A 21,620-nucleotide genomic window follows, 5' to 3' on the forward strand; every position below is an offset into this window, starting at 1 on the left:
AAGTGTGTATGAGTAAATTAGACCAAAAGGTTTAGTTAGCAGAGCGTGGTTTCGATCCACGGACCTCTGGGTTATGGGCCCAGCACGCTTCCGCTGCGCCACTCTGCTTCTAATACTTAGGAAAGCTATATTTTGTTATTTAAACGTTGGACTAACATTAAAATAATTAAATTGAATTTTGAAGAGCAATTAAGGGGCTTAGAACTATTTTAATTAATCTTTGAGTCTGAATGCTTTTTATTTGTTGTGTATTTTTGGTAAAATTAAATTATTTTTTCTTTTGCCCTTGATTTGTCATTGGTCATTATCTTTGGCTTGGTTGATTTATTGGTGACTTGTGTGTCGTTAATAGAATTTATTTGATCGTTTAATTTGACTTAATCGAATAATTTATTGAATTAAATTGATAAATTGGTCTGTATTTTGGTGTTCAAAGACTGAGTTAAATTAGTATATGGTCCCGGTAAGTCAACTGTACAGTTTGTGTTTACATTTGCGTTGTTTGGAAAATCTTGTGATTGTTTTGTTTATAATTAAGCTTGCCTCTTTTTTTGGTTTCCAATCAGTTGATTTTTTGGTTACTGAACTTTATTATCTAAGGTGCAATCTTGGCTATTGTGGCTGATAGTTGTTGGGAAACCGATTAAAATAAATTCAGGATGTTAACCACAGTCACTCGACCTTCAATTTTGTTACCTTTCCGTAATGGGCTGATGTCTTCAGTTGGAATGGTAAATCCTATGTCGGATGTTTCCTCTCGTAAGCTCACTACAACTAATCCCTTGATGAATTATAAGTACGTTCATGATGTCGATCAACCATTTTGGGAGGATAAATTCAGATCCGAAGGAACTCGTACTATGCTTGGAGATTTTATATCAGCTGGGTTCACTTTACTTGGTGCATTTTTCAGAGAATCGTGTACTATAAATTATCCTTTTGAAAAAGGTCCTCTTAGCCCTAGATTCAGGGGTGAACATGCATTAAGGAGGTATCCTTCTGGTGAAGAAAGGTGTATTGCCTGTAAATTATGTGAAGCAATTTGTCCAGCCCAAGCAATCACTATTGAAGCTGAGGAGAGACCTGATGGTAGTCGGCGAACAACTCGTTATGACATAGATATGACTAAATGTATTTATTGTGGTTTTTGTCAAGAAGCTTGCCCGGTCGATGCGATTGTAGAAGGTCCTAACTTTGAGTATGCTACGGAAACCCATGAAGAATTATTGTACAACAAGGAAAAATTATTGAACAATGGTGATCAATGGGAACCTGAGATTGCAGCAAACATTCAAGCTGATCATTTATACAGATAATTCTATAAAAGTGTTATAATTGTAAAGAAATTTCAAACGAAATGATTAAGATTATTAGTTCATATCAATATGTTAAATAACCATAGGGTTCCAATAAAATTGATTATCAGATCTATCTTATATTGAGATCTATCTCACTTCATTAATATTCATCATGGTGTTAGAAAAGATATTTAGTTTTGACAATATTGAATCTGAAAATTATTGTCTTTATTTCGACCACCGAATTGATTATGGATTACATACAAAAAATTACGGTAAAAGTGATAGTGATATTAATTGCCATGAGAAAATGCGTGGATTGCTTTGGCACATTTGGATTGAGTATCATCAATTTGGTTTGAATTAAGCTGATTGAATTAATATTATTGAGCTAATTTCAGTAACTGGTAATGAAATTCTTTATAAAGTTTACAATACAGAATGTGGTATGACTCTTTGAGTTGTGATGTACATAATTTCATTTATAATTGGTGATTGACTTATTTCGATTATGAGTGACACCAGAATTCAAGACCGGGTGTGAAGATGTGTAAAGGAGTCTGGGTTTAAGCTAAATTTTTAATCGCAGGACTCAGGTCATTGAAAAAAGCATGAGACATTGCTTCCTCAGCGGATAAACGATGAGATGGATTACAAACTAATAATTTTTGTAGTAAATCACGACCCTTAGAATTCAGCTTTGGAACAACCGATGAAAAGCTGGTGGTTGGATGATACATTGGGAATGGTTTATAGTCTGGAAGAGTAGCAACACCGGGCCAAGTTTCTTCTGTTGGAGTACCAAGAAGCTAATAAAGATAATATGATATTAGAATTATTAATCTTATAGATCATGAACTATAATAATATTACCTTAAATATTCTTTTCAGCTGATCTTCCACATCTGAACCAGGAAATAAAGGCCGTCCAGCATTAGCCAATTCAGCAAAAATACAGCCTGCTGACCACATATCGATAGAGGTTGTATATAATTTGGCTCCAAAAAGGACATCAGGGGGACGATACCAAAGAGTAACTACCTCAGCTGAGTAACATCTTACTGGAATACCAAAAGCCCGAGCTAAGCCAAAATCAGCTAACTTAAGTTCACCGTTTTTATTGATTAACAAATTTTGAGGTTTCAAGTCTCTGTGAAGGACATTGTTCTTGTGACAAAATTCCAGGCCTCGAAGAAGTTGATAGAAAAATGATTTAACCACGTCAGGGTCAATTTCTCCATTGAGACTATCGAAATATTTTTTCAAATCTTGGTCACAATGTTCAAAGACGAGGGTCAACTTTTTTTCACTATGAAGCACATCACATAATCTGTAAAAAGAGATATTTTGCCATTATAAATATATTTGCTTAGCAACTGGATGATTGACAATCAATCAGTTAACAAGCATGACATAACAGGTTATTAAAATTAATGATGTAACTGAATGATTGGGCTTTATAGACTTACCTCACAATATTACGATGTCGAAGCTCCTTGAGTAAGCATATCTCACGAAGTGCTGAGCTTGGGACACCTTCATCATCATCATCTAATCTAACCCGTTTTAAGGCAACAATCTCCTGGGTTTCACGATTTTTACCTTTGAATACGGTTCCATAGGTACCTTCACCAATTTTTTCCAATTTCTCGTACTTCTGCATCAATGGTAGCAATGAACAGTAATAATGTCAAAATGAAATTGAAACAATAACAGACAAAACAAAACAATGATAGGAAGGAGACACTTGACTATAAAAAATTATAATCTACCGATATTACTATACTTTAAAAGTAAATATTGATATAATTTGGGGTAACACTGTTTATTGAAAATATATGCAAATTGATTTAATTTATTAATGGATTTACTGATAAAGATAGAATGTAATGAAAAGGCAAGTTGATTTTTCAATGTTTAGAAATATTTTATTGACAGAGTAGAATATGTATAAAGATGAAAGACAATTCTTTTGAGCATTTTCTAGTCTCTCTTACTAATGCTTCTCTTTCTCTCTCATTCTCTTCATTTGCTCTTTCTCATGATTCCTGATAATTTTACACAATTTAGGAAATCGGCTGAACATTATAATATCTTTATTTTATGTCCACTTGAAACTCGATTAATTGTTTTAAGTTTAATATTAATACTTGTTAGATGGCAGTATTCAAAAATATCTAATTAACCACTTTAAAGTGGCAAGTTGCTTTTAAACAATCCAATTGTTGAAAATCATCCTTTCATAGACCGTAGCCAGCCAAACGAATGACGAATGGCGGATGCTTAACAGAATTAGCTGATATTCGCTAAAATCTCAAAAGTTGTGTATAACCACTTGTGTATCAGCAAATAATTGTGTTTTATAGCAATATGACTCAGAAATTGAATCACTTTTAGAAATATTCATTCATGAACACCGTCTTTTTCTTCAAGATAACTAAGCAAAGATAAGCTCGAAAAGGAAAAAGTCAGTTTGCCTTATCAGGATCCTTGGATAACTACACTTACGATTGTTCTCGACTGGAATTGTCTAGGCACTTGTACAGGAATTTTGACCGGATTTCGAGCCGACTGAGTCGGTGAAAATTGCTTCAGCTTAGCTTTTAAAACAGTGACAGATAAGCCGATATATTCGACTGGCTGCTTCTCTAATCCTTAATGTTAAAAGGCTTTTCTTGTTATTTGTGTTATCCAAGTTACGATAATATTTAAAGTAGCAATTTACTGCATTTTTAATTTTGTGATTTGCCATAAACTTCAACATGGATAAGAAATCGAAAAAAGGCGGACCAAAAAAGCCTGATGTGCCTGATCGTCCTGATCGCGAGTCTCAAGATTTGCGAGAATCCCAAAATCCACAAAATTTACCCGAAGGGACGCCAATTCTGAATATAGGACGAGCTGATCTCGATCCATTTGCTGGTGAAGCTGGAACTGGGATGATTTTTGATCCAAATGATCCTCGACATTTCACTATACCAAACGTTCCTGGTGGACCTCATAATTTCAGACCACCGCCTTCCGGTATGGTTCATCCACCACCTCCGGGTGCACGTTTCGACCCATTCGGTCCTGGTGGTAATCCTGGACGTGCCTTTAGAGGTCCCAGGCCTGGACCAACACCCGGTCCTGGACAGGGTTCACCTGATCCTGATCATATGAGGTCTTGGAATTATGATGGTTCACCGATGTAAAGCAGGCGCTATCCAATATTATTTTTTCAATTTGTTACATTTTTCAAGAGCAATTGTCATTCCCCTAAAACACTGTAAATTTAACTTGAAAAATTTCAGTCATTTTGTGTTTATTTTTATCACACACTCGTCCGATTTTATCGATATAAACTTGATTTCAATAATAGATAGTGTTTAATTGCTTTAATATTATTAATATTGTCATAATTATTATAATTAATATTAACATTATTCTTTTGGCCGAACTAAGGAAGCATTATCTTACGATGGTTCACAGTCGAAGTAAACAATTTATTACATAAATAATAACTCAACTTGTATCACCATTTCGTAAATCTTAAAGGATTTGCTTTAAAGATCCACTTTTACATGATCTTCTTGTCTAATGTTTTCCTTTTTACACAGTTGCTTTTCACGGTTTGTTTTTTTTGTGGTTTCTAGATCGACAAATAAAGGAGCCCAAAAAAGGTTGTTATTTTTGTTGATACTGATGCTGATGGTGATGAGTGTCAATGAAGATGATGAATTTGTCCAAGCCAAAAATCATTTTTTGTTATCTTCCTCGTAGACAGATTCCAACCACGGCGTGATATTAACCTCTTTTTCATCGAAATATTTTATATAATCGCTAGCCTGAGAAGAGAAGAAAAATGTGAATTATTTCATGCGAGAATTTGAAAAGGTAATGACGTAAGGAAAGTTCGTAATTTTGTTGCATCTTTTCTATTGGAAAATATCTACTATAGATTCAAATAACAATAAGAATAGAAATCAAATCATGTTACTTACCAATAACTCCTTATATTTTGGCCTTTCTTTGAAGTTTTTAATCAAACTGTAAAAAAATAGCAAAGTAAAATTAATATTAAAATGTCTTTAACTGAAAATACCGGATAATTACCATGAGTTAATAAATTGTCGTAATTGTGGCATAAAATCACCATCCTCGGGTAATCTGGGTGGTGGAGCAGTCATTACTTTGGTGAGTACTTCAAAATCAGTTTGGCATCCTGGATATGGATTTTCCCCAGTTGCAAGCTCTAATAAAGTTATACCAAGACTCCAAATATCGGCTCTTACATCGTAAGATGGTTCTGGAGGCTCAATTCTTTCAGGCTTTAAGGAACAAGAACGAAATGACAGTTTATAATTCATGTCTAAATTTAGCTAATCAATTGATATATAGTATATATTGATTTTTCAATACTCACCGCCATATACGCTGCGCAACCGGCTTGTCTCGTTCTAGCCTTAGAGTTTACCAGTTTGCCACTGATACCAAAGTCACATAATTTGACTTCTCCTTTCATGTTTATCAAAATATTGGAGGGCTTAACGTCACGATGAATTACATCATGTTTCTCTTTCAAATAATCCAAGGCCTTAACAGTCTTTTGGAGAAGAAATAGAAAAAAATGAAACCAACCGTTGATATATCAATAATAATCTATTCAACTTACGGCTACAGCAACTTTACCCAGAACATCTTGTGGAATACCCTTTTTCTTTTTCTTAGAATTTGTTTCATTAGTCTGGGGGTTCAACTTCTTGAGAAGCTTTTCAAAACAGGTAGTCATTCTCTCCATACAAATCCAAACTTCTGAGTTGCATATCAAATAACCATAGCACTGGACAATATATTTACATGATGAACATTTTAAAAGAACATCTAAATCCATAGCTATACGCTTTGTCTCTTCATCATTGCCGCTTCGTCGCATTTGCTGTAAAAGGTAGAAAGAAAAATTTAGTAAAAAATTAGGAATGGAAAAATGATTGAAATGTTGTTATCAAACATTGATTAGAGTGCTTATCAAGAATAAAAGTGTTAATAGTTAATACTCTAGTTTGGTAAGTGCGAAAGATATGTGAGTGATGTTGATGGGACTAAAGAAAACAGCGTTATAAAGCAAAATCGAAATCTGCATTTATAATAATAAAATTATTTAATAAAATAGTTCGACTGAATAAGGGACCGGGATCAATTTACTCCAATGTTGAACGAATTATCACCTCTTCTATCTCACTAGCTACGTTGAAGTTGAATGCCTTAAATATCTTCTCTAATAATCAACCTGATTGAGAGTTGTAAACAAGAGTAGCTAGAAAACTGATAGAAAGAAATATGCTCTATCATTTGCTACCAACTTACTTTGACTGCGACGGTTATTCCTGATTCTTTGTGTTTCATTTCGGTAACTTGGCCACAAGAGCCAAAACCAAGATCACAGATAAATTCCAGGTCCTCCATTTCACATTTGTATGTCTAGGGAAACGAGAAAAAAACAAAATCATTTAGTATTTAATTTAGTGAAGTAATTGAGCAAGAGAAGAATGATTCTCTTTAGTTGTGAGCTATCTATGCTCATATACTGATTAGGAGTAAAAGATGAACACCAACACTTTGACACTTACCTTTCCATTAACTTGGAGAGTACAATTTCTTGTGAATCTATCACTTAAATTTGGTTTATTTTCGGATCCAGATGAAGCAGAAATGTTCAACGGAGTGGAAGGATCACTTGTGAACAGAAGAGGTTTAGGCTGTTTCATTGGTCTACCTGACGGTGAGCTGGTTCTACCTGAGGCTCTACCATTAGCACCAAAATAATTGGAGTCAATTGGTAAGGCCCGAGGCCGAGGTCGAGGACTTAAACAGTGAGCAGCCATATAAGTATCATTTTCAAGTCTATGGCACTCATTTTCTTTTCTTACTTGTAAATCTAATCTCATTAATTTCTGAGAGACTGATTTAAGCGATTGCATTTTTATGTATTTATGTATATAAATGTATTATTTAACACAAATGAGAAAACACTATGAAGGTAGAGCACAGGGAGAGAATGTAGGAGACAGGGGAGAATGAAATGGATGATGAATAGAGAGAAATAATTGAAAAAAATAAAAAAGAATGAGAGAGAAATGAGATGAATTAGGGGATGGAAATAAAGAGAGTGATAAAGAAAGGAGAGAGAGAAGACAAGGTTTCAATGTTGAGGTTCAATCTTTTTCAGTCTCGTTCAATGTAACACTTGTTGAAATGATTGGGTTGATTAAAGAATCACAATTTAGTTATAATGGCGCACTAACTGACTTATTAAAGTTGGAAAAATCAGTCCACTGAATTAAAAAGAAAACTAATTATTTAAATAACTTAATATGAGATGAGACAGGTAAATTGGTTTATTTTACATCCAATCGAGATTTCTAGCATCAACCAAAACAAAACAAGATACCAAATGAAAGGCAATTTTGTGAGTGAAACAGTGAGAAAGACTCACTGGTTTTGCGCGCCTTTTAAACCTCAATTGACATTTTCCAAAACTAAACAGCTTAAAGGTTGTCTTTCAAACGGTTTAACTCTGCTCATTTGTATTAAAACAAACGATTTATTTAATTTTTTTGAATATTTAAATTGTCATGAGGGGGAATTTGAAGTCACTTCAAGAATATAAGCCATAACTAGAAAAAATTATAATCAATTTAGCATAAACAGTTTGGTAATTTTATTTATTGTATATAATAAGAGAGGATATTAGGACGTCAGTTATCAACAAATGAAATTATAATGAATAATAAGAAATGAAAATATTATTTGTAATCTGAAGTTAAACTTGGGAAAATATTAGGCTTGCATTTTGACTCACAGTGTGAATTTAAACAATCATTTCATTAATCTCTTTGAGAAGTTTTTTGGCGTAATCGATCAAATTGATCGGAGCCACTGATATCAGGTTACATCGTGTTCGGGTTTCCTCTTTGAAATTATCCATTTTGGTTCGGAGACGGAATTGGAAAGTTTTGAAATTCAAAGAGCCAATAGTTTCCTCAAATTCTTCCTCGTTCTGATCTTTCATATCAGCTAAGTCTTTAGCATTCTTTCCTATGAGTTTTTCAGCTTCTTCGTGGAAAGCTGTTACCCAAACAGAATTAGTGGAATCAGAAATGCAAAAGTTCAAGATCATTCGATGATCGCCTTGCATAACATCCTTATTACATTTATCACATTTATAAAACCCATTATTCATTTCGATCAATTTCTTTTTACATCCATCAGGGCAGGCCATATAAATCTGGGCTTTTCCAGTTTGTGTAACAGTTGCTTTACAGGTAGTAACGAGGGTAGCGTTGATGGCCGATATGACATTTTCTTTAGAAATTGAATTCAAATATTGGCTCTCTCCTGAGCTCAAATCACCGGCACCTGACTTGACAGATAATAGATTTGGTTCAATGTTAGCTCCACGACGCTGAAACCATCCACGAAGTTCTTGCGCTTCAGGTAGATCAGGATCGACTTGAATAAGAGTTGATCCAATGGTTGACAAGCTCTTTCCAGCATAATCGGTTAAACGAGCTTTCTTGGCGACAACAACAGACCCAGTATTAGCACTGAAATTTTCAGCATCAGTGTTCCATATGGTAAGGCGGATTTCAGTCTCTGAATCATCAACCAGAGAAATATCTCTTTTTTTCAATTCTTTGCCCGAATTTTTAGACATAATGGTAGCTACCTCACCAGGGTCTCTACAAACACCAACAATATCAACTACTGAGTTGGCGGGGACTGATTCAAGTTGCCCAATTTTAACGAAATGGAAGTTGATTTGTGGACAGCTCGTATCATAATCATCAGCGGGCTCTAAGATACTATCGGTATGTAGAGTCAATTCATACTCATGCTCAACATCAGTCCATTTCTTGTTGGCCTGTTTAACGGTGGCTTTTGACAAAGTGTAAACTTTGCCCAATTGTACCATTTCAAAATATTTATCGCATTCTGTACGGAATGCGGTTATTCTTATCTCCCCAGATTCATCAGCTAAATTGAAAGAAAACAATGTGCCTTCGCCTTTGGCATTATTCCAACTTTTGAGAGCACTTTTATTGGTGACTCGTCCACGGATAGCCCACTTGTTTTGATAAGGACTAATCTGAGAAATAGGACAGATTTGCTCTTCTTTAATCGAGTAATCACTCATACTATGATCAGCTTGCTTGGAGCCATTATAAGGTTTAGCAATAGCTGCTCCTGATTTAAAACCACCTTTGAATCCACCATTTGTTGAAGCATCTGATGTGGATGAAACAGAATGGACACCAGTAGACAAAGTAGAAGAAATGCTTGTATCATTTGAGGAGCCTTCGAACGGCGTTGGGTTACCAATTTTACGACCAATACTAGCTCCAGGGACTACGACCTCAGGTTCAGTTAGAATGATGACCTTCTTAGTTCCACCGGCTTGATTACATAAATATTTGTTTAATCTGATGACAGTGTATCTTTCAAACTCACCAGCTTCAACTCTTTGAATTAAAGGTCCAATCATGATACAACATTGATAAGAATATTTACCATCTGAAAGTAAGAACCGGTACCTTTGGACATTATCAGCGGATACATTTTTTTGAGCCAAAATCTGAACAGTTGGGCGCTCAGTTGCACTGCCAGATAAAATTCGCTCAAGAGCACCTTCAGATAATCTGGGGACAGTCATAGTTGAAAACAAAAACACAAAGAAAAAGAAAAGATAATGTTATTGAGGTGAGAAAGGTAAAATAACAGTAGAGAAAAAAGGAAAACTGATCGTCACAAAGAAATGGATAAAGTGACAATTCAAGTAATCACTATATTTAACCAATTGAGGTAGTTACTTGTTTAACTATCAAATAGGTTAAAGAAAAAATTATTCAAAATTAATCAAATGAACTAAAAGTGAAATTGCAACTAAAAGAAAATGATGAAATCCAACAATAAGGCGAAGAGTCTTTATACTCACTCAGACATTTGAGCGCGTACTTTGAGGCTTATCTCCGCCCAAAAAGAATATTGCGCGAATCACATGGCGTAATAAACTATCATTGTAAATATTCAGCTATTAATAACTTATCTTATATTGAATGATATGGAATATGAATGGTACCTACGGAAACCGAATCTAAAACTGCATGAGCTTTTATATTTATCTATCTAATTTGCCTGTAGTCTGAACAAACCTAAACCATAATTAATCAACAATCTTTTGAGATAAAATTGATTTAAAACTCATCTTGATCAATAGATTTAGCTTTTGATCTTGAACTTCATTCAGATCAAACTAGGAATATACGTTACTGAGAGTAATGACTCTTTTTAGCTACGTAAAAGATTGGTTGTTTTAAATTGATTTTCTTCTGATGAAAAACATTGCAGGAATTTGAATGGACTATTAATTGCCGTAAGACTACTATTCACAATGATACTTAAAGACTTATTGATAGGTATGAGAAACTTTGAAACCTAACATTGAAGAAAACTTGAAAAGAGTAGATTATTTTCGTTAATTTTATTTTTCTTTATTAAGAGACTTCAAAGGCATAATAATTTACAAATTAATAAATTATCAGATACTATTTTTTACAAATATAAATATAAAAACCCGTTTGTTTGTATTCATCCGAATTTTTGCTCATTTTTTCAGTAATGGAAATTTAAATAGACTAAAAATGATTCATTTTAGATTAAATAAAATTATCTTGTAAATGATGGTTTGCTGAACGAGTAATATTAATCTTCTTGATCATCGTACGATTCATCATCATTTTCGAGTTTCAATTTTTTTACTCTTCCATTGTTTTGATGCTTTTGGCTGAATCTGCTCTTCTCAGGCCTTTTAACTTCTGATTCATGTTCCTCTTCACCGCCACCAAAATGTTTCTTATGGATCTTTCGGAAGCGACTCATGTCTCAAAAGAAAAAGAAATAAACATTAGTTGAAATTGAAATTGTAAATGAAAATTCTCAAGTCATAAACTTGAATAATTCTTAATATAAAGATGATCATTTGGTGATGACCAAGAAAGTGTAAAATGTATCACTTTACTTACCACCAATGTTGACTCTAGAATTTCCTATTGCTTTTTTGCTCCTCTGAAGTTGGGTATAATTTTTCCTACGCCGATGAGCATAATCATTAATCTGGTGTCGCTGATGTTCCCGACTATCTTGGTTACTTGAAGAGTAATGATCACCATCATCTTCAGCGTCATCATTACCTTTACTGGGTCTATCCTGCTTACCAAAATACCAAGCTCGTTCCCGGCCATTTCCAGTTTCTCCAGACTCTTCATACCTTTCACCATCCTCAAATTCATAACGTCCATGTCTTTTGCGACCAAACACCACCTGTCCTTCACCTCCAGCTAACTTGGATCTTTTCTGATGAGCCAGACGATTCTCTTTTTCCTGTACATCTCGGTGGTTACTTGAGCCTCCATAGGTGTTGTGTGAAGACGTTGAATACTGTCCATTGGAACCATCACCAAAATCACGTTTCTTGTCCTTACTTGATCCACTGGAACCATCACCTTCATCACCGAAATCACCTTCTATCTTCGGTAAAGGGCCATTTAAGACAGCATCACTATAACCAGCAGAAACCTTGTAGCTTGTTAGGTGTAGATTCAAAATGCAACAAACTGCTAATGTAAACCTCATGCTCATCTATCTCAACTGTTTTCTCAACTAGTACTCCAACACTGATTGTAGACGCATTTTATTGGTATCGCCATCCAGGTCACTTAACATAACACTTGTTGTTTTACTAATTGTATAATCCATCCAGGTCACATGGTTACAATTTGATTGTCATTTTTTCAATTGTTTCGCGTCTTCTCTTACATTACAGTCATTCTCATTGTCTGCTTCTTTTTGGCTAACCTTTGTTTTGTTTTTTTTATTTATCGTTAATTATGCTCTAAAATGTTCGTTTCTGTCGGATGCGCACCATATTCATTTCAAAAAAATCACAATCACCTCAATCTTTTGATGGTCATTGAGAAATTAAGTGAAATTAGGATTGATTGGCGCTGATTCCTCGACTAATTGTTCATATGTAACTAGCTGTGAGAAAACTCTTTTTTTCTTTACCTTCACAATTTCATTCGTGAGTCTCATTTATAACAGGCTATTGATTTGATTACATTCCGAAATATGCTTGATCTTGTACAACCCAATAGTTTTTTATTCATAAATTAGTTCAAACTTTCTTTACCGTTTTTCGATGATCCGTTTCCAATCATTCCAACAGTTTGTTTCATCTTCTTGAACACATTCTAGAAGGAAAATCCATAAACATCTATTAGATTACAAAACTTAATGCATTTCATCTTTTGGTAATTAGAATAAAGTTTATTGGGATAAACAATTTGCCACTTACATGAATTTTACATGAATTGAACTCAAATCTGAAAAATTCAAATTGCGCGTCCAATTTTCATTGGTTACCTACGTTTCAAGCCTTGGTAACTCCCAGTCTTGTCACAACTTGAAGTCTTCATGAAACAAGTTAATTGATGTGGATTTAATTATAATTTTAAAGCTATTTATTTTCAATCATTATTAAATTATTCCTTGATTAGTTTTACAATCAGTTACTAATATTCGAATTGCAATGTCTTCTACAGTAATAAGCAATGATCCTAGACGACCTGATAAAATTGTAAAGTAAGTTATTTCTATCTATTCTCAGCTGTTTATCTTCAATGCTCAATATTAATTTTTGAATTTCTCCTCTATATGCAGATATAAACCCAGTATCCATAGTCCATTGAATAATGGAGGAGAAGATCCAACGCCAGATTGTATGAATGTATTAAGTATGATTTTCAGCATGTTTGGTTTAATGATGAAATTGAAATGGTGCTCCTGGATTGCGTTATTCTGTTCAAGCATAAGTTTTGCTAATTCACGAGTTAATGATGACACTAAACAAATCTTGAGCAGCTTCATGTTATCAATTTCGGCTGTTGTTATGTCCTATGTTCAAAATTCACAGCCAATGACGTTACCGTTCATGTGATAAATGAATTTTATTATTCATCCTTGGATCCGTTAGTTTGAATTCACCATGTCTCGGTTTTGCAACTACATATTTGTTTCAGGTATTACTACCTTAGATTTCCGCAATACATTTCAATTTATCAATATGTAACTACTTTTATAACGTATTAATATAATATGCCAACTATTATCCGAGTTGAACTCATGTGAAATTTGCCCACTTGATATAAAAGGTTTTCTAACGACTGATATGTCTCTTCTTTGAAATTAGGAACTGAAGTTCATGATGAATTATTTTTCAATCTATTCTGTATACTAAAGATTTCATTATTCAGAAACGGTAGCTTAGCTTGAGCTGAATGTTTTACAATTTTTGTTTTTTCTAGCTAAACCAAAATTCAGAACTATTGATTTCTGATTGAGACAGTGAAGCCTTCAAATTGGGAAAAAAATTCTGCAAGAGAGGAGTCAAAGTGTTCAAAATTCATCATGATTAAGATTATAGTTTATTGACAAAAAAGTGATTCTGGTTATTCGTAAGAATGAATAACGAATTTGATGTGAGAAAATCTTTGAGGAAGAAATTAAACAAAAGGTAAAGAAGAAAGAGAGCAACTTAGTTTCAGCTTGAAGATAAAGGGTCATCAAGTTGAAAACAAAGTAACAAGAGGAGAAGAATAACAATTATTTCAACATGAAATATAAAGTGATTGAATTTCTCTGGATGAATGGCAATAATTCAGCTGGCATATCTTTTCTAATCATAACTGAATGAGTTATCTTTCGTTTGATAAAGCCAACATCAATGGGCTGGATGAAATGATGAAAGATAATTAGCCACTAGAAATTAAGATTTTTCGCGTTGATCAGCCGCCACAGGGGTTTGCTCATTTGACTGATCTACTGATGATGGACTGGTTTGTTCATGACTTACAGTACTTCATGTATATCTGTATTTTGATGTGGTTGCTCTGATGGATTGTTTTCATTTGGTCCGTAGAGAGTCTTATGGCAAAGTGGACATACATCCTGAACATAAAGCCATTTACGGAGACAAAGTTCATGGAAATAATGATTACATCGAGTTATCCTAGCAGTTATTAATTCTGAGAAGTCTTGGAAACAAATGGGACAAATATCATCAAGACTTTCCAATTGTTCTCGAGTTGCTTCTCTTAAAGAGTTGATTTTGTGACATAAAATGACACTTTCACAATTAGACAATCCTTTTAAATACCTGAGGAACTTGTAGCTTAAACCATTGTGTTTGCATTAAAGTGTACGGTCCATAGCTTCGAATTATATTTCGACTCCATCGAACATCACGAATTATTGTATTGAGTAGATATTTGAGTCGATCGATTAAAAATATTAAAAGATTAAGAAGGGCTAATGAAGCACAAACTTCAGGTATCCATGAAAGTATGTCTATTGGTAAAAGATGTAACGTGAGCGATGTAAAAATCATCTCACCTAAACACGGTCAAGGTTAGGATGATAATCATCAAGACCTTCAGTCAAATCATTTTGACCATTTCGATCTTTATCAATTATTTAATAAGCATCATTCACGTTACACCATTTATCGGTTTTGCTAATTCTTTCTTATCTGACTTGCTGTCTGATCAGAGATCACACGAATAATGAGTTGTTCTGAAAAAATAATCTGTCAAGGAGAAAATGGGGAATCCAAACAATCAATTCTTGGTAGATAATTAAACATGAAGGAAGAAATAATTATATTAAAATTGGATTATGTGTTTTTATCAATCAAACACAATGACCTATTTAACCTTTAACTTTTCAATTATTTATCTTTTGAGAAACTTCTGTTGAATCATTTTTAAATTACACAAGTGGGTTATTTTGTGTGCAGGGAAAACAAGTTGAAAATTAAATACAAAAATTACATTAATTTCAACAAAATTTTGATAGATCGTCAATTATAAGATATAATATTTAGCAAAGAAAATAAAGTATACAGTAACAATTAATTGAAATTCGATTGGCAACAAATTGCAAACACATAAAATTGAGTTTCATCGAATTAATCTTTACATTATGAAATGTGACAGAAAGACATAAGAAAGGCGTTGATGATGATGTCTGAGAGTTGAATTTTCATTGAACACAATTTCAAGCAGTTTCAAGAATAAGTCCAATGATCCAACTGTTTATTAATTTCACTGCTTTCTCCCAAATTATTGAAGATTAATAAATAGCTCAGAAATCGGTAAAAAAAGATAGATTTCTTAAAAATTTGCTAACCAAGTCAAATGTTGTAAAGCTAACTCCAACTGCAATAGGACCTTTTATCCAATTTAAGCTCAATCCTTTGTACAATCCATGGATGATTCCTTCTTCAACAAGCACCTTCTTAAGGACTCCAGTAATTGTCATGGATCCTTGTTGTGTTTGCATTCGTCTTCTCACAATATCCAATGGATAGGATGCTGATTGACCAAATAAGCCTGCTATTGCACCAAACACTAGTCTTTCCAATGGATTGGGATCTAATGGTCCAAAGTGCTCTGAATTGAATAAATAAATCATCAGTATTCATGTCATTATAAACTCATATTATCTTATCACTTGATACAATTATTTATTATCACTTACCATGATGTAATCTTTTAAGAGTTTCGTAAGTGAAAAAACTCGTTCCAGCGTAAGGAATAACTCCTAATATTGTTGGTAAGTACCCTTTGTATACAGCCCCGGGACCTTCTCGTTTTATTGTTTTACGGAAAACGGCACCAAGTGAATTATATTTCTCTCGATGAGTTACAGCCATTCGAGCTCTGGCTAAATCAAGTGGATAAGTTAATGAGGTCGAAACAACCCCTGCTAGAGATCCAGCAACATAACTCCTGATTGGATGTTTCCTCCTGAAAAGATAAAATTAGTTAACATTTGATTGAAAAATATTGATTTCTTTATCATATGAGCTTTGAGTCTAACTAATTTATTTCCAGAATCATGAAGATGAAGATTACAAAAAATGTGAGCATCAGAGTATCTGAATTTTGAAATCAAATTAGTTAGAAATCAGTTGCTATTGGATTAATTATTTGTACTTACTTATCTTCATTGGTTTCAACACTTAGTAACCTTTTAAATTGTTCATGCGATGAATATTGAATGGCAGCGTATGGCAATACACGAGCCATGGTGGCTGAATTGCCTCTCCATAGACTTGTGAATCCAGACTCTTTATAAGATATCACAATAAATTTGTACGCTTCATAGAAGCTAAATGGTATATTTTTAATTTGAAAATTAATTTTTGTCCTGTCAAGTGGAGCTATTATTGTTTTGGCTAAACCACCAGCTACTGCACCAGCAATCAATGAAGTAACAACCTTTGATGCATTAGATATTTCGCCTTGTCCACTCATCTGTAATAGTTAAAAATATATATACATTAGGTTTAAATATCATTGGAATATTCATGGATATCTTCGAATGTTGATTTACGATTAAACATGTGAAATAGTTGAACCTTGAAAAGATTTTTTTTTATAAAAACATGTAAACAAGTTAAGTTGCTGATGTTCTTGGAGGAAGACTATCTGACGAAACAACTGATAAAATCAACTATCACATTGTGTATTATCATCAGGGCTTTCCATTTTCTATGCAGTCATATTTTTAATCAAAAGATTTTATGACTTTACATAATCTTTTCCCTTTCTTTTTCCTTTCTTTTGTCAATTTTATCAACCTTAATTTGCTCTGATAAAAGGTATGAAACCATTTTTTAACCAATTTTGTTGAAAATTTTTCCATTGATAATTAATGGACTTTTCTTCGGTTTATCTTCATAAATAAAAAGTATACAAAATGCATAGAAAATGAAAAGCTCTAATTATCATAACTGTGTTAAAAATAGGAATATTACGGTTTTAGGACGATGAACTAACCTTTTTAGCTCCGAGTGGTGTTTGTGGACTCAATTGATCAACGGTAGAATGGCGCTCTTGCATAATTTAGATCAGTCTTTTATGGCTAATCACATGAGAAAAGTAAACTCTGGTTGAGCTAGTCAAGTCTCTTGCTTTCTCTTAACAAGAGAGTAAGAACAGCTGCACTGAATTGTTATCGAAACAATATGATTGATTTTTATGGCTGTAAAAAAGTACAGAAAAGTTATTAGAAATATTTCAATTAATTTCTGGATTGAGTCAAGTTGGACATAAGCTTAAATATTACAACCGTCTTCGATTAAACAGAGAGACATTGAATTTAACAAAGATTATTTGCATAGAAGAAAAGAGAGCAAAGAAAAAACAAGTTACATGTAATGTTTAAAATAGTGTTAGTAAACAACTTGAAAGGTTCATTTATAGCATTGACCAATAAAGCAACGAAACAAAAATGACAATCATATTCTCAATATCTTGAATAATTGAGTAACCATTGATAGCAGTTATTTGATGGAGATTAACACTTTAAACAGAAGCATTTTGTTAACAATTTATCCACTACTCTCTTTCAACTTTATTGAACTTGTCTAATATTTGGATTAAGCATAACGAGTTGATAATTATTTTCTGGAATTTTGCAAGCTAAGGGAAGATGTTTCAATCTGAAATATATTTAGATACCTCACCATGGAATCTTTGCACTTTTAATGGAATTAAACATCGACCTTCAAGCTCAGCTAATAAATCTTTACTTCATAAAAAAAAGGTAACATGGATACAGGAAACAACTAATCTACTTCTCGTAGAAAGAGCCTAGAAATGTAAAAAGATGAACTTACCCGTGAATAGTTTAAAGTTTGATTTAGTAAACAGGAATATCTGCAAAAATCATTTCTGTAGTTTAAATCGATTGGATGAATAATGCATCTTTAATGCTGATTATCAGACTAATGCAACCTTTCCCTAAATTAGTGATAGGGAAATAACCTGGAATATTGCGCTTTTTGTTTAATATTTAAAAGTCACATATATAACAAAACAACACAAAAATATAGATTAATTAAGTCACATTAAAAGATCTTAAGCACATCCAGATATAACCAAACAAATAATGTTGATAAAAGACCAACAGTGAGTTCATAAAATTTTGTTGAACAAATTTGTTAGCGTTGCTAGGGAACAACAACTTTCAATATGTAATGTCAATCTGGCGGGAAGTAATGGTTAGTCAAAACCTTTTTTTGTTTAAATTGTTGATTCCTCTTCTTTTAACTCTGTGTTGCTTTTAAATTTATATTTTTATAATTTTAATTAGTTTTTTCAGTCATGGGAAAGACCGGCTCAGAAAACTTTCGAAAGATCAATCTGAAGAAAAAGGTGTTCTGTTCCAGAGGATTTAAAAAAACCAATGTGAGGAATTTCAAGAGGAAAGCCTGGAAAGCAAAGTATAAAGGTAGATCCAGTACATGTTTCGTCTGTGGTGAAGAAGGGCATTGGGCTAATGCTTGTCCCAATAAAGATCAGATCAAGGAAACTTTTGCCAGTGATGCGCTCGATGACTCAGCTGAATTGGATGCTCTTCTCGATGATGATCTTGATCTGCAAACTCTGACTTTACCAACAGTTACACCAATTTTACCCGAAGACGGAGACTATAAACCGCTAATAGATGAAGCTCTGGATGAATTTGGGTTCGCGCAATTCAGGCCAAATCAACGTGAAACGATTAAGAGAATTTTACAAGGTCAATCAACTTTACTTATTTCAAGCACTGGATCCGGGAAATCTTTGTGTTATCAACTGCCAGCTTATATTTTATGGAAACGCAAAAAGTACATTACACTAGTTGTGTCACCTCTTATTTCTTTGATGGAAGATCAATTGGTTAATTTACCCAAACCAATGACAGCAGTTTGCCTTCATAGTGGACTCAAGTCTGACAAAAAGGAGAACAATTTGAATCTTTTAAGAAAAGGATATGCTCAGGTATTGTTCATCAGTCCTGAATATATTGTTGGAGGGTCAAATTTCCATGAACTTGCTACTTTACCGCTGATTGCTTTTACCTGTATCGACGAAGCACATTGTCTTTCCGAATGGTCACACAATTTTCGCCCGTCCTATCTTCAGCTGTATAGGGTTTTGAAAGAGAAACTCAATATTAAAACATTTCTAGCCCTGACAGCGACTGCAACTTACGATACCTGCCTGCAAATCACAAAGAATTTAGGAATCACAAGAAATGATATAATAGGTATCACCAAGATTCCTCAGAATCTTATTTTGTCTGTATCGCGTGATACGGATAAAGATAACGCTCTGATTGAACTATTGAAAAGTAAAAAAATGCGGAACTTGGAGTCAATAATTGTCTATTGCACCCGACGAGACGATACAGTTCGATTAGCATCATTTATCCGAACTAGTATGCAAGACTGTAAATCAGATAATAAATCACTTACTTGGGATGCCAGACCTTATCATGCAGGATTGCCTCCTGATGAAAAGAATCGCGTACAAAAATTTTTTATCACTGGTAAAGTTCGTGTTGTTGTGGCTACAATTGCCTTTGGTATGGGTATCAATAAATCGAACGTGCGAGCTATCATTCATTATAACTTACCAAAGAGCTTTGAAAGCTATGTTCAAGAAATTGGTCGAGCTGGTCGAGATTATTCTTTGGCTTACTGTCACCTATTTCTTGATCCATTATGCAAAGACCTATTTGAATTAAAGAAATACGTTTTCTCCAATAGCTGCGACCGTTCAAGTATCGAGAAATTAGTTGGTAAACTCTTCAAGAAATGTAAATGCGATACTCTGGGTAATGGCGATGATATGAATGAGAGCGAAGACGAAGAAGATGATAAAAAGTCAAAAGAGAACAATGAAGATGAAAACATGGAGAAGGCAGCGACTAATTCAGAAATACAATGCCCTGGACATGAGGTAGCCTTGCCTATTGATGAACTGACTATGGATTTGGATATGAAAGAAGAGAACATTCTCACGTTAATTTCATTCCTTGAATTGAATTACCCCGAGAAAAATGTCACCATATTACCTTCAGGCTATTCAAATTGTAAATTGCTTTCATATATTGATGGGTTTGCTGGTCTAAAAGAGATGGCTAGCAAATGTCCTCCAGTTGCTGTTGCAATGGCGTTACGAAAAAACAAAACCGAGGAGAGTAACATGCTTGAATTCAATTTCATCGATATCGCTACAATGCTGGGTCTTCCATCAGCTGAGGTTCGCCGACAGCTTAGATCTTTAGAATGGAATACGCTTCCTGATGGACGAAAAACTCGTGGTAAAGCTCGGATAGAGTTAACGAAATTATCCATAAAAGTTAAGGCACCCGGTAACTTGAAACAGACTGAGCTTGATGCAATCATCGATTTCCTGTATAATTATGTGTCGTCTCAAGAAAGAGTTGAAATCAACCGATTAGACTACATTTATGATACTTTTACCAAATTCTCATTGCCAACCTGTGTTGATAAAATAGACTTGAAGAAAAGCAATCAATTGAAAGAAACGTTGAACAAATATTTCTCCCATGGATTCCAAGAAAGTGAATGTGTTTTCAACTTGAAGACTGTCTTAAATGCGAAAAATCTTCAATCCAAAATTATTTCAAGGCAAATTGCCGAGCCCTGTGATATTGACCAGATACATCGTGATATCAGACATCTTATCAATATGCATGGAGAGTATAACTGGACTCCACGAGCAGTTGCCCGAATCCTTCAAGGTATCTCTAGTCCTAGGTTCCCGGCTGAAATTTGGGGAAAAGTTTATCAATTTTGGAGAGCCCATGTTAATCTTGATTTTTATACATTGTTACAAATTGCTGAAGAGGAGCTCACTCGTATTTCATGAAAATATTTCAAATCATCTAACAATCTCAAATTTTTTATTTTCAAATGTAATTCTTTATCAAACGTTTTTAATGGACTAAAGTTTTTACTTTACTTTTAATCACTTGAGTTTGTTAAAATTTCCAAGTTGGAAATTCCAACATTTTAAGAACCACATCAGTTTGTAAAATATGCATCATAATAATTTCTGAAAAATTAAACGTTTATAATTATTGATTCAATTATCCACTATTAAATTCATTTTCGTGTAAAACAATTATTTCGATAGCTATTGAGCTCGTCGTTTTATTAAAAAATTTATTGTGATCATTGTGTCGATGAAAATAATGTTTCAGATAATGTCATTAAAATCTCAAATACATTACAATATTATCAATCAGGAAATAATGCATTCTAGAAAAATACGTACATTGGAGTTTTGATCCAAAATCAAGAGCGAAGATTCAGTAAAACCAAGACAACTGAAATAATTCATCGTATTTCAATTACAATTATTC

General features: G+C 33.6%; 8 protein-coding genes and 1 non-coding gene across 9 annotated transcripts; 3 read left to right on the forward strand and 6 right to left on the reverse strand.

Annotated features, from left to right (window-relative positions):
- Window positions 1–36: 36 nt before the first annotated feature.
- TRNAM-CAU (transfer RNA methionine (anticodon CAU)) lies at window positions 37–108 on the reverse strand. Its single transcript has one exon. It is a non-coding gene; the product is annotated as a tRNA-Met (tRNA).
- Window positions 109–316: 208 nt separating this feature from the next.
- ND-23 (NADH dehydrogenase (ubiquinone) 23 kDa subunit) lies at window positions 317–1,431 on the forward strand. The gene is made up of 2 exons (XM_015939387.3): window positions 317–463; window positions 567–1,431. Exon 2 carries the CDS (start codon window positions 660–662, stop codon window positions 1,314–1,316), a length of 657 nt encoding a protein of 218 aa, XP_015794873.2. The 5' UTR covers window positions 317–463; window positions 567–659; the 3' UTR covers window positions 1,317–1,431.
- Window positions 1,432–1,504: 73 nt separating this feature from the next.
- Window positions 1,505–3,232, reverse strand: Cdk5 (Cyclin-dependent kinase 5). Its single transcript, XM_015939386.3, has 3 exons — window positions 2,768–3,232; window positions 2,172–2,628; window positions 1,505–2,107 (listed from the first exon to the last, which is right to left on the reverse strand). The coding sequence occupies exons 1-3, from the start codon at window positions 2,959–2,961 to the stop codon at window positions 1,865–1,867; spliced, it is 894 nt and encodes a 297-aa protein (XP_015794872.1). The 5' UTR covers window positions 2,962–3,232; the 3' UTR covers window positions 1,505–1,864.
- Window positions 3,233–4,660: 1,428 nt separating this feature from the next.
- Window positions 4,661–7,707, reverse strand: LOC107371332 (dual specificity mitogen-activated protein kinase kinase 7). Its single transcript, XM_015939385.3, has 7 exons — window positions 6,908–7,707; window positions 6,645–6,758; window positions 5,953–6,216; window positions 5,704–5,883; window positions 5,394–5,608; window positions 5,282–5,327; window positions 4,661–5,125 (listed from the first exon to the last, which is right to left on the reverse strand). Exons 1-7 carry the CDS (start codon window positions 7,256–7,258, stop codon window positions 5,036–5,038), a joined length of 1,260 nt encoding a protein of 419 aa, XP_015794871.1. The 5' UTR covers window positions 7,259–7,707; the 3' UTR covers window positions 4,661–5,035.
- A 267-nt stretch (window positions 7,708–7,974) lies between these two features.
- On the reverse strand, window positions 7,975–10,284 carry LOC107371735 (replication protein A 70 kDa DNA-binding subunit). The gene has a single exon (XM_015939886.3). The coding sequence runs from the start codon at window positions 9,988–9,990 to the stop codon at window positions 8,149–8,151; it is 1,842 nt and encodes a 613-aa protein (XP_015795372.2). The 5' UTR covers window positions 9,991–10,284; the 3' UTR covers window positions 7,975–8,148.
- Window positions 10,285–10,803: 519 nt separating this feature from the next.
- Window positions 10,804–12,207, reverse strand: LOC107370920 (uncharacterized). The gene is made up of 2 exons (XM_015938877.3): window positions 11,360–12,207; window positions 10,804–11,218 (listed from the first exon to the last, which is right to left on the reverse strand). Exons 1-2 carry the CDS (start codon window positions 11,973–11,975, stop codon window positions 11,040–11,042), a joined length of 795 nt encoding a protein of 264 aa, XP_015794363.2. The 5' UTR covers window positions 11,976–12,207; the 3' UTR covers window positions 10,804–11,039.
- A 601-nt stretch (window positions 12,208–12,808) lies between these two features.
- On the forward strand, window positions 12,809–13,562 carry LOC107371532 (PAT complex subunit Asterix). Its single transcript, XM_015939649.2, has 2 exons — window positions 12,809–12,977; window positions 13,056–13,562. Exons 1-2 carry the CDS (start codon window positions 12,925–12,927, stop codon window positions 13,330–13,332), a joined length of 330 nt encoding a protein of 109 aa, XP_015795135.1. The 5' UTR covers window positions 12,809–12,924; the 3' UTR covers window positions 13,333–13,562.
- Window positions 13,563–15,050: 1,488 nt separating this feature from the next.
- Window positions 15,051–18,342, reverse strand: DPCoAC (dephosphocoenzyme A carrier). Its single transcript, XM_015939647.3, has 5 exons — window positions 18,079–18,342; window positions 17,237–17,441; window positions 16,395–16,711; window positions 15,933–16,201; window positions 15,051–15,844 (listed from the first exon to the last, which is right to left on the reverse strand). The coding sequence occupies exons 2-5, from the start codon at window positions 17,297–17,299 to the stop codon at window positions 15,537–15,539; spliced, it is 957 nt and encodes a 318-aa protein (XP_015795133.1). The 5' UTR covers window positions 17,300–17,441; window positions 18,079–18,342; the 3' UTR covers window positions 15,051–15,536.
- Window positions 18,343–18,475: 133 nt separating this feature from the next.
- On the forward strand, window positions 18,476–21,344 carry RecQ4 (RecQ4 helicase). Its single transcript, XM_025162683.2, has one exon. It carries the CDS (start codon window positions 18,566–18,568, stop codon window positions 21,122–21,124), a length of 2,559 nt encoding a protein of 852 aa, XP_025018451.2. The 5' UTR covers window positions 18,476–18,565; the 3' UTR covers window positions 21,125–21,344.
- The last annotated feature ends 276 nt before the right edge of the window (window positions 21,345–21,620 follow it).

Source organism: Tetranychus urticae, chromosome 3 (genome assembly GCF_039701765.1).
Source record: "Tetranychus urticae isolate SD_2017Ah chromosome 3, NJAU_TeUrti_SD_1.0, whole genome shotgun sequence".
Classification (NCBI taxonomy): Eukaryota; Metazoa; Arthropoda; class Arachnida; order Trombidiformes; family Tetranychidae; genus Tetranychus; species Tetranychus urticae.

Coding starts and splice junctions, on each gene's coding strand:
- ND-23 (XM_015939387.3), top strand. CDS start 660: ATGTTAACCACAGTCACTCGACCTTCAATTTTGTTACCTTTCCGTAAT.
- Cdk5 (XM_015939386.3), bottom strand. CDS start 2,961: ATGCAGAAGTACGAGAAATTGGAAAAAATTGGTGAAGGTACCTATGGA. Junction 2,629..2,767: donor CGACATCGTAATATTGTGAG/GTAAGTCTATAA, acceptor CTCTTTTTACAG/ATTATGTGATGTGCTTCATA. Junction 2,108..2,171: donor AGCTGAAAAGAATATTTAAG/GTAATATTATTA, acceptor TATCTTTATTAG/CTTCTTGGTACTCCAACAGA.
- LOC107371332 (XM_015939385.3), bottom strand. CDS start 7,258: ATGCAATCGCTTAAATCAGTCTCTCAGAAATTAATGAGATTAGATTTA. Junction 6,759..6,907: donor CTCTCCAAGTTAATGGAAAG/GTAAGTGTCAAA, acceptor TCGTTTCCCTAG/ACATACAAATGTGAAATGGA. Junction 6,217..6,644: donor GAATAACCGTCGCAGTCAAA/GTAAGTTGGTAG, acceptor TACCTTTTACAG/CAAATGCGACGAAGCGGCAA.
- LOC107371735 (XM_015939886.3), bottom strand. CDS start 9,990: ATGACTGTCCCCAGATTATCTGAAGGTGCTCTTGAGCGAATTTTATCT.
- LOC107370920 (XM_015938877.3), bottom strand. CDS start 11,975: ATGAGCATGAGGTTTACATTAGCAGTTTGTTGCATTTTGAATCTACAC. Junction 11,219..11,359: donor TTCTAGAGTCAACATTGGTG/GTAAGTAAAGTG, acceptor TTTTCTTTTGAG/ACATGAGTCGCTTCCGAAAG.
- LOC107371532 (XM_015939649.2), top strand. CDS start 12,925: ATGTCTTCTACAGTAATAAGCAATGATCCTAGACGACCTGATAAAATT. Junction 12,978..13,055: donor CGACCTGATAAAATTGTAAA/GTAAGTTATTTC, acceptor CTCTATATGCAG/ATATAAACCCAGTATCCATA.
- DPCoAC (XM_015939647.3), bottom strand. CDS start 17,299: ATGCAAGAGCGCCATTCTACCGTTGATCAATTGAGTCCACAAACACCA. Junction 16,202..16,394: donor GTTGAAACCAATGAAGATAA/GTAAGTACAAAT, acceptor TTATCTTTTCAG/GAGGAAACATCCAATCAGGA. Junction 15,845..15,932: donor TCTTAAAAGATTACATCATG/GTAAGTGATAAT, acceptor TATTCAATTCAG/AGCACTTTGGACCATTAGAT.
- RecQ4 (XM_025162683.2), top strand. CDS start 18,566: ATGGGAAAGACCGGCTCAGAAAACTTTCGAAAGATCAATCTGAAGAAA.